Source organism: Salvia hispanica, chromosome 2, assembly GCF_023119035.1.
Source record: "Salvia hispanica cultivar TCC Black 2014 chromosome 2, UniMelb_Shisp_WGS_1.0, whole genome shotgun sequence".
Classification (NCBI taxonomy): Eukaryota; Viridiplantae; Streptophyta; class Magnoliopsida; order Lamiales; family Lamiaceae; genus Salvia; species Salvia hispanica.
The window spans coordinates 9,957,010-9,968,529 of NC_062966.1; the positions used below are offsets into that span (position 1 = coordinate 9,957,010).

At 34.3% G+C, this 11,520-nt stretch overlaps 2 protein-coding genes across 2 annotated transcripts; one reads left to right on the plus strand and one right to left on the minus strand.

The window, feature by feature from the left end:
- Positions 1–2,012: 2,012 nt before the first annotated feature.
- LOC125204962 (transcription repressor OFP13) lies at positions 2,013–3,069 on the plus strand. The gene has a single exon (XM_048103733.1). The coding sequence runs from the start codon at positions 2,097–2,099 to the stop codon at positions 2,778–2,780; it is 684 nt and encodes a 227-aa protein (XP_047959690.1). The 5' UTR covers positions 2,013–2,096; the 3' UTR covers positions 2,781–3,069.
- Positions 3,070–4,369: 1,300 nt separating this feature from the next.
- On the minus strand, positions 4,370–7,906 carry LOC125204961 (eukaryotic peptide chain release factor subunit 1-3-like). The gene is made up of 3 exons (XM_048103732.1): positions 7,823–7,906; positions 7,635–7,690; positions 4,370–5,974 (listed from the first exon to the last, which is right to left on the minus strand). Exon 3 carries the CDS (start codon positions 5,940–5,942, stop codon positions 4,632–4,634), a length of 1,311 nt encoding a protein of 436 aa, XP_047959689.1. The 5' UTR covers positions 5,943–5,974; positions 7,635–7,690; positions 7,823–7,906; the 3' UTR covers positions 4,370–4,631.
- Between the last annotated feature and the right edge of the window lie 3,614 nt (positions 7,907–11,520).

Sequence of the window (11,520 nt, forward strand, 5' to 3'; positions counted from 1 at the left end):
CAATCTAGGAAAACGAATACTTGAGTCAAAATGAGGACAAGAATTTATAAATCTACATCATTGTATTCGCTAATTTAGGAATCCTATTACTTTCCTTCAATTTCTACAACTAAATTAAACATAAAAATCTAATGATTAAAAACTAGTAATTATCTTCCTTTTTCTGTCCATAACTAAATCAAACGCAATAATTATAATTATGAATCAGAATACTTTTCAGTCAAAATCATTTTTAGAATATTTATGCATTTTGGGACAGATCTCTTTCCCTTAAAATATACTATCACCGGAAATCAACATATTATTGGACCTGAACTCGTATTTTCGATGGAAAATAATTCCATTTCGAAAATTGTTGTAATCTTTCGTGCTCATTTCCTTATTCAAACAAATATTCTTACATTTAAGCAAAATACCATACTAATTCCATGCGATCTCTTTAAACGTGGAGTATTTTTTTATTTCTTCCATTAAGGTGATCGAAAAAAAACGTATCAATGAGATTAAAAAAGAAAAAAATGATTTGTGACTAACAAAATCGTTATCTTATTAGTCAAAGCCACACATTTAACTCTTAAAGAAAATAAATGTATTTTAAGCTTAATAAAAAGACGATCGAGTTAATAATTATGTCAAGTATATTCAATTAATAGACAGATCAATTATTGCCAGCCAATGCTGCCTCTGCCCCAACTTAATTATCCAAATTAGACAATCCAAAATCATTTGTCCAGAAAAGCATGCACCGTGCTCATTTTTTTCTTAATATATGCTATTATAATGTTCATTAATTTGTTGATTAGGTTTGCTTTATTTAATGATTTCGCAATGAATTAAAAATTACTAATATTACGATCGTTGAGATGTGCCACATCCATATCATCACAATGATATGTTTTGGGAATTTGGGATGGATATTATTTTATTTTCTATAAATTAGTGGGTTTTTATTCAAAGTAATGGTTTGTTCACTTTGTTGTATAGTTTTTGTGAATATTGTGCATGTAATAGTTTTAACTTTTACTATTATTTTATGCTCCATATATTTCTTTTGATTAATCTAATGGAATTATGGAAAGACCCTTGAGAATTTCCGGGAGTCCAATTTAAATAAATCGGACATTTATTTGACCTTCATATATGGAAAAATTGCATTTATGGTTACTGGTCTTGTTCAGTTTTTCTCTAGTTTATTTGGTTAACTATATTTCGATTGTGTTACTCATTCAGTGCTATACAACGCAATAAACTAGTTTTGATTCGGCTATAAATGTTAAATTGGCTCACAATTTTTTGGATCTGAGCGTTTTTCAAATATTATTTGAATACAGACTCATAATTAGTTTGCCATATTACTTAGATTTTATTGATTAGTTTTATAATACATGTGAACGATTTGAGACGTTTTATATAGTTTTCCCTATATATATATGCATATTGTATATATTTAAGCAAATTAAAGATTAAGCATCCTTATTAGGGAGGTAAAGTATAAGGCAGAGAGCACATGGCAATATTTAATGGAGAAGAACACACATATAGCTAGGAACAAAGCATTAAATGGAAGTCAGATTAGGGCTCCATCAAAATTAACTCTTTTTACTTTTATTAGGGAGGGCATCTTCATTTCAATTCAATTACTCACATCATGTTTGCTTATATTTGTCCTATTTTCCAACCAAACAAGTAACTATATAATGCCATATCAAATATTTATAAATTTATTCAAAGTTATGTGAGGTGACATTAATTTTATAAATGTTTGAATTTATTACTTAATTCCTTATCATGTTGCATTGTATCAAGTGATATACTTATAGTAGTTATAAAAATATAACAATCACAATCATGGCATTCTATAGAATCAAATTAAAAGGAAAACATTATAGAAAGTGTGCTGGTTGGATTTGTTGTGTAATGAAATCTAATTAATTAAATAGGCCTACCATCCTATTTCCTTTCCACCTTCCTTCATTCCTTCCACCCCCAAGCTATTAATACCACACCCATAAACAACTTCACCTATCAATTACTATCATCCATTCCAACATTCAACACAACACAACAATCTCACTTCATTTTCTCTCTCAAACACAATGCCCAAGAAAATGAAAATGCCATCACTTTTCAAAAACCAAGAGCTGAAGCAACCATGGCAATGGCCCTCATGCAACAACCTCAAAACCCTTTCCTTCCGAGCAACCAACGACAAGGTTTTCAAGACCATCAACTCCGTCTTCCTCGACACCTCCGACGGCCTCGAGACCCCCGAATCTTGGTTCACCAACTCCTCCTCAGAGTGCGCCAGCACTGCTTTCTCCACTGACGAACACTCTGAGGAAAACAACGACAACAACGGCGCCAATGACAGCAAGGCACTAGAGATGATCATCCGAGACGGGAGGTCATCGGATAGGCTCTTCTTCGAGCCAGGTGACACGAGCTCGAGGATCCTCGACAAGGAGGCAGGGAAGAAGTTGAGCGGGCCGTTCGAGGAGAGCGTGGCGCTGGCGGTGGAGTCGGACGACCCATACATGGATTTCAAGGAATCCATGCAAGAGATGGTGGAGAGCCATGGAATGGAGGAGTGGGACCGCCTGGAGGAGCTGCTCGGTTGGTATCTGAAGATGAATGCTAAACACAACCATGGCTTTATTGTTGGTGCCTTCATTGATCTCCTCGTCGGAATGGCCATGGATTCTTCCACCACCACCACAGCCCTTTGTCGCTCTGATTCGACTTCGTATTCGTCAGCTGATTCTTCTTTTTCTTCCCCTTGATGTAGTACAATCTTAGCATTTAATTATGTATCTGGCCCTCCAACATATCACTGTGTATACTAGGTTTTAAAAACTAGACTCTCAGAATCAATGCTTTTGGCTCTCTCCCACTCTTACACACAGGTTAATTACTAATTGATAGAAAATTTATGGACCATTAATATAACATCATAGCATCAAATTTGACCCCTTTCCTGTTATTTCACTGCTTTCTCATCTCCATTTTAAGCTTCAATAAACAGAGAGAGACAATTGAAACAGGCTGGAGTGGTGAAATAGTCCAATTCAAATTTCCAACTTGATTGTGGCATTGATACAAATAGGGGACCATTTATTGTATATTTATATGGCATGTCTAAAAATACACCAATACTTTCTTACATTTCTCCCTTGTCAGAAAAAACACAACTCCAAAGAAACACTAGAAGAGATATCATTTGCTTCTCAACAAATTCAGCCCCTTAGATCGCCAAACCCACTTTCAATCAAATGACAAATATGAAATATTATCTATAGGTAGGAATAGACCATAATTCTTTGAATAATTTTAATATATTAATCGACTAGTATAGCATCAATTATTGTACCCAACGCTCTCATTGACATCTACATTTCATGGATCTCCACCTTGGCCTAGGATCTTTCAGAAATGTCACGCCATTTTCATGCTAGAGAACAAGGATTGTCAGTCATATAATTGTTTTTATATTCAAATTCTGATTCTTTTAGAACTACCATGTTAAAGAAATTACACTTTTTGGCTTTCACAAATTGATGTGATTGTGTTTTACTAAGTTTTTAACATTTCCCATAAATTCGGACAAAACATCATTGGCGATTATGTTTGTCAGAAAACAATGAGGTAATACTCCATTTATAAGATGTGATAAACCTTACTAATTCCATAGCGGTTAATGGAAATAGAAAATAAAATTTGAGATTAAAATATGTGATTGTGGTTGTGATGCACGAAAATTTTGAGATCCAAACTATATGGTGCAATTACTATTCATTCACGAGCACCAGTCAGCAATTGGCTAGCAACACATAATTCAAATACAACTAAACTAAATACTCTTCTGCAACTTGACATACACTGCTCCATAAAACAGTGACATTTGAAATAAATTTTGAATTCACTGACAAAAAACAGCAAAACACTGATTGAATCAACACGATTTAAGGATATTGGCAAGATTTAATTGCAAAACTACTTAAATTTGATATACGGATTTGAATGTTCATATATATTTATTTTATTTATAAACTTATGACCTGTTGTGGGGGGACAATGGTAGAGCAAATGCAATCTTCTGCTGCTAAAGTTTCAAAAAAGAGCAAGATTTTATTGTAAATAGATCAAACTAATTAAGGACTACTTACAAGCGTAGAGCTTGACTGAGGATATACTATCCTCTAAATAAAACAAGAACTATGACCTCTATGACCTAGAGAATGAAAGGATGTACTCCTGATTCTTGATACAAAAATCCAAATACTCGTCAAACATACTATGATTCGCTTAAGAACTAAAACACAGAAGGTAAAAGCTCTATGATTTGCATGCAACAAGAAAATGGCCTAGGGAGTAATAAAGCTCATAGTGTTTCTGATTTAAACAAATAGCCAGCAGCAATGTCAAGCACAATCAGGCTTGTAGTACTATAAAGATTCAACACTTACCTTGAGAGAGGTGAAAGCAAAATTTAAATCCAAAACAGGTAACTAGAAGCCAACAAGTGAAAATAACAAGTACAGACACAAAAGAGGGCTCTGAGCCACAATGACTTACAAGCAGTCAGGTATTTTTGGAATCATTCCACTTGATAGAAGCAGGCAGAACGGCTCATCTTAGTCTGAGTCATAAAACTCTCCTTCGTCGGATGGCTCATCAAAGGATCGAATGTCAAGCTGGTAGCGAAGAATTCCACCAATGCCACCAAACCCTCGGCAGAACTGTGATCCTTCCTGGGATCGATTTGTCACAAACTCAAGTGAACAGCCAAAGTTTCTATATTCATTAGCAAACCACTCCAGTAATGGCATTTTCTCTTGAACCTCCAATTCTCCAGATGATGCAGCATCCTTGAAGTTGCTCTGGTCATGCTCTTGCTCCTTGTTCAAGTATTTGATGACAATCTCATTGGTCACAGTATTTTTTAGTGTAAAACGATTTATATCCAAGTTTTCCCACACTATCAATGTTTCAACAGCTCCCATCTCCAAAGCTTTTATCGTATCATCCACAGAAAATACATATTTTCCGGTATCTTGACTGATTTCTTCAAAGAATTTCCCTATCAAGCGTTTTTCTTGTATGAACTTAACATTGGACAAAATCTCAGCAGATAATTCAATGGCTTGATTGAAACCATTTTCCCCACCATAGGATACATCTACCACATTCAGTATCTTGGCTTGGAGGCGAGGATCAAACATATCAGACTGACTCAGCTCAGTCTTGAAATCAGCTGACCCAGCAAGTATCAACCCTGATACATTCGGCTGACTGGTAGCAGGATTAATGTAGAATTGAGTGGCAAGCTCTGCAGTCTTCCTCACATAGTTGTGACGCTTCTCCATTCGAAGACGAGCAAACCGAAGAGCTGATTGTCCTCCTCTTCCATGTTTCTTTGGAAGATCAACTGAGAACTTGTGAAGCACTTCTCTTGTATTACCACTTAAGGTTCCAAAAAGGGTCCCATTACCATCCATAACAATAAACCCAAACTTTTCATCAGATTCCAGGAGTTGAGACAAGGGCTCAGTATGAAATTTATTGTCACAAAGGTAAAGAGAAGCATTTATGGCCTTAAAAGGTGCAAAGTCGAAGGTGACCTTTTTCTCTTTTCCATCATCTGTTATTATAGTTCCAGTATAGAGCACGAGACCATTCGGTGGGACTTTGTTGTACAACTTAAGCCTCTGCTGCGCAGAGGTGATTGCACCTAGCACTGATTGACGATTCACCCTGCTTTTAATATTTGAAGCTGTTCCATACTCTTCTGCAAGCATTTTGGTGACCCGGGCTATTTGATCACCTGGGGGAATTATAAGGGATATCATGCTGGTACCATTTCCTTTAGCAGCTTCCAGAGCCTTAATCAATTTCTTTATTTTCCATATTTCGATGTTCTTATCATTTTCCTGGCCGTCTGCCATGTGACTTGTATAATCAGCTATTCACCAAAGACCTAACAAGAAGTGCAATAGGAAACACTTATGATTTCATCTTCAAAAGGGTTGAAATCCAAAACAAAATAAGAGTGTTGAAAAGACACATCATGATTTTCCTTGTCTAACAGAATTTGCCACATTAAAATTTGGTCAAATACATCAATCTTAGTTTGCAAACTTTTATAATAGGACCAGTGGAACTTTTAGTTGCAAATAATGTCTGATTAAATATAGTGACAAATCAACTCTTTTCAGTAGTAACGTAGGCAGAATACCAGCCTTTCATGTTGCATAAATATAAGCTTCTAACAGGTAACCCAGGCCTGAAATTGGCCTGTATCTTTTGTTACAATCAATTGAAAGAATGCTTATTAACGTGACAATATAGGCTATTAGGCATTTAGGCTTTAAATTAATTTTGTGCAGCTATGAAAGGAAAAGAATGCAGTAAACATGACATAATCCTTGCTTTTACTGGATTCTGAATAAAATAGTATTTTCATCTTGTACTCAATGATATTTCAGTTACCACTCTTGTGAGCTTCTATGAAATATGAGTAAAATTCACTGAAGGCCAAACACGGAAGCAGACATTTAGCAGCCTCTTTAACTTTGTCCTTCTTGTCAGTTCACTATTTCTTGCCTGCTTAGTTCATCTTCCACTTAGCAAGCAATGATGACAATCTTGTGATTCCAAAGACTCAGCAATTTTATCTTAAATGTCATAGAATGATAACAAGACCATGAAAATCTATCAAATTCTATTATTCAGCAATTAATATTCTAAACTAAATCCAATGCTCAAGTGAAGAACAATATCATTAATAAAGTCAGACAAAGAACCTCTTGGGAGGCATTTACTTTGAGTGATAGTAGGATACTAGGATAGATTGATAAAAACAGGAATAGGATTGACTATTTGAGAGATAAATGGTCAACCAAGCTCGAAATTATCAATCCATTAAAGTAAACAGTGGATTAGCTTGGATTATTTTTTATCAAGATAAAGAGCAATGATCTTGTCTACGCGACTACTAAAAAACACGAAAGCCACGTGTTAAGCTTTAGCATTGTGAAAGCAAGTGAATCACGTAGACAAGATCATTGACATCATAATACATATGTATGCTTGTGAGCCCAGAGTTGTATGTAAACTAAAAGATTGCACTATACCCCAATTATACAGTAAATGCACACTACCAAATGCATCAAAATATACCACAAACCTACACATAGCAAACCTTCAACCGAAACTAGAAACATGTAAAAAACCTAATCCATCTACAAAGTTCAATTCTCTTTTCTCTGTATCTCTATTTCTCTATTTCTTCACAAAATATTAAAACTTATGTGTATACATTTCAACGTTTCCCTTCGAAAATCCTCCACAACAAAGAGATCTAACGATAAGCATCCATTTAATCTCATCCATCATTAACTCCACGATTCTTCTGAAACCATCTCATCCGGGCATGATTTTACCATATTTTATTCATATTTTATATTTATCACAGCAGGTGAAAATACTGACCAAATCGGACTGATGAATGGATTGATAAGAATAAAAAAAAGGATTCAAAATCAATTCAAACAAAATCAATTAAGCAGCGAAGCAAAGTCTGTGAAGTAAATCCAGCATAACATCAAGTCATTTTCACAGAAAAAATCAATACACACCTTTGGGAGCGAAGATAAACACAGAAGGGTTTCGCAGAAACCAGTGTGACCGTCCCCTACGAAATTGCGGAATTTAATCGGATTAGAGATATATACAAGTAAATCAAATAAATATAATTGAGGAGAAGGAATTGAATGAGTATTTTCGTTGAGATTTCAATCGGGCTTTGACTGAAGGATTTACTCACTTGTCTCTGCTGCGGCTGCTGACGGCGAGGGATTTGGGACTGCTTTGCTTCCCTTTTATGTATCCTAGTACAAAAATACGGTCCTTTCTTTTTCTTTTTCTTTTTCTTTTTCTTTTTCTTTTTAACAATCACATATAATATTTTAAATAGAGTCAACTACACAAATGGTCCCTGGACTATGGGTTTATCTCGCCTATAGTCCCTGGACTTTAAAAATATCGCCAGTAGTCCCTGGACTAAGGGTTTATCTCGAAATTGGTCCTTTTGGTTTTTTTTGGTACGAAAATACCCTTTGATATTATTTTGGGGGGTTTGGGCAATTTGGTCTTTTTACACTTTTAACATTTTAAATCTGATATTATTTTAGTTATGTACTAACTTTGATATTATTTCAAAATTACCATTCTTCTTCCATTTTGTTATCCTTCACTGAATTTTTTTTTAAAATTTCAATATTAGATTTAATTTTACAAAATTTTAAATTTTATTTTTTAAATATCAATAAATTTTTTTAATTATAAAAATTATTAAATAGCAAAAATTAATAGTTATAATCAATATTTGATAGTGTATAGTACTATGTAATCAATAAGGTATGACAACGCCTTAGTTTTAATCAATATTTAAATAGCTTTAATCATAAATAGATTATATAACACAATTTATTCTGAAATAAATATGCATCTAATGTAAGACTAATATAATTTTTGTTTATTAATTTGAAAACAATCAAAATTTACTAGAAAATTTCAACAAAAATACTCCTATATAAAATTTTAAGTAGGATCAAATTTTTAGTCAACTTCATAATATTTAATCACAAGCAATTATAACAACCGAACGGAGGCTAAATAGAATAACTCTTATTTTTCCATCATGATTAATATTATTTTTCTGTACTTCTTCAATTCAATTGAATATTATATTAAATAACAAAAATTAATAGTTTTAATCAATATTTATAGTGTCCATGAATTAATAGTTTTCATTAAAAAATTTATTGATATTTAAAAATCTAAATATTAAATTTAATTTTATAAAATTAAATCTAATATTGAAATAAAAAAAAATTCAGTGAAGGATAACAAAATGAAAGAAGAATGATAATTTTGAAATAATATCAAAGTTAGTACATAACTAAAATAATATCAGATTTAAAATGTTAAAAGTGTAAAAAGACCAAATTGCCCAAACCCCCCAAAATAATATCAAAGGGTATTTTCGTACCAAAAAAAGCCAAAAGGACCAATTTCGAGATAAACCCTTAGTCCAGGGACTACTGACGATATTTTTAAAGTCCAGGGACTATGGGCGAGATAAACCCATAGTCCAGGGACCATTTTTGTAGTTCACTCTTTTAAATAATATTCCTTCTAAATGGATGGTTATTTGTTATTGCTTCTCAGTCCAAACAAGGTGACTTCACGTATAGCTACAATTTTTTTTTTTCGATTATTAGACCAAGAGTATTTTATTTATCAACGGACCCAATAACTATCACTCATACTCATGCTGATTTATATGCATTTCTAAGAGTGAGATTTGATCCTCCACATCAAAAAGCATATATTGATCATTTGACCATTTATTTAACTAAGAGTGAACTAGTCTTCCATTCAACCATACCCCTTGAATTAAAACACGTATCAATACTATACATTCAAGAGATACCTTCCTTCCATCATTAGAAGTCTCATTTTGACATGTATTTTGAAAAATACTCCTTCCGTCCAGCAATAGCAGTCCCATTTCTAAAAGGCACGGATTTTAAGAAAGTTTTGGAGTGTGTAATAAATGGTGTGTGATAGTAGAATTTGGAACCCACCCCAATTGTGTTAAAAAAATTTCTTCCATGCTGAACGTTTCATTGCTATGAGATGAAGCTGCCAAATTTGAATAAGCTTCCAAAATTGAAGAAGCTGCCAAATTTTTTTGTTGAGTCACTGCTGGAGTTTCAATGGCATTATTAAAAATGACCATTTTTATGTCCTGATTCCAATTTATTCATGGACAGAAATTAAAAACTGAATTTAAAAATTACACTCAACATAATCAAAATGCCCTCAAATCCTAATTGATCACATTAACTTCAAATTTGTTCAAAATACAAATTCCAAATCTGCTCAAAATACAAAGGGGGAACTGAAAAATTCAAATTTCCCTCTACAAAAAGTTTGAGAGAAATTTGAACTCCAAAAGTACAACTCCAAATCTATTATTCACCACCTACACTCATTTAAGACACCTCTTACCAACCCCAAATCTGAAAATCTCCTAAAAAAACTCTCAACATTTATGTAGATTTAAATGCCTCATAAAAAATTCATCATAAGGATGGATAATGGGGAGAGGCAAACCAAATACTTGAACAACAGCATCAAGAACAATGTGGTGCAGTTTCTACTCAAGCACATCCATGATGGAGTGCTCGCAAGAGGGGCTGTAATGGAGGCAGCAGAGACATTTGAAATTAGTAGGAAGACAGTGCACAGGCTATGGAAGGCAGCCAAGATGCAAAAGGGAGAACCTGCAATCACGAAAGGAAAGATTAGAGGCTACCATCATGCTGACAGATTAGAACTAGATGAAGAAAAGATCAGAAACTTATCTACTCTTGAGAGAGATTCACTGAGAAAAATGACTGTAAAATTGAATGTGAGCAAGAGCACAGTAAGTCAGTGGGTGAAGCAAGGTAAACTAAGGCCACATACAAATGCAATCAAACCTGCCCTCACCAATATGAATAAGCTAGCATGGAGTCTTAGTCAACTTCAGCCACAAATTACTCAAGGTAGAGTTTAATATCAAAGCATGCACAATGTAGTGTATATAGATGAAAAATGGTTCTATATGACCAAGGCATCAGATAGGTTGTACCTCTTGCCGGATGAGGATGAGACATATAGGTCATGCAAATCCAAGAGATACATCACCAAAGTTATGTTTATGTGTGCTATCAGTAGACCACAATTTTGTATGGATGGGCAGACAACTTATGATGGTAAGGTGGGAATATTTCCTTTCACTGAAGTACTGCCAGCACAGAGGAAGTCAAAGAATAGGCTGAGAGGGATCATGGAAACCAAAGCAAAAAATCCAGTCACAAAGGTAGTGATTAGGGACTGCCTTATCAACAAGGTATGCAACTTTTTTCATTCTATCAAATCTTAAAAACTCAATAAAGATCATCATTTAGTTATGTTATTGTTCTTCGTGCCAGATTATACTCGCAATTAAGGCCAAGTGGCCTGTATGGGCAAGTAAAGACATTACATTAAGCAAGATAATGCAACCCCACACATAACAACCATGGATCCAGATTTTCAGGCTGTTGTCAATTCAGATGGATTTAAAATCCAACTGATTTGTCAACCACCTAATTCCCCTAACACTAACATCTTAGACCTAGGCTTTTTAGAGCAATTCAGTCACTGCAGCATGAGAAACCATGCAAGACTGTGGATGAACTTGTGGGGAATGTGTGTAGCTCTTTTGCAGAGCTTTCACCACAAACTCTCAACAGAGTTTTCCTGAGCTTGCAGACTTGCCTCACTGAAATTCTACAGTGCAGAGGTGGACATGGCTACAAAGTTCCACACATCAACAAGGATAGGTGATAAGTCGTATTCTAAGCCCTGGTTACTGGTCAGTATGTCGTGAAATGCATGTATTATCTGCAAAACAGTTGCTCAAGTGTG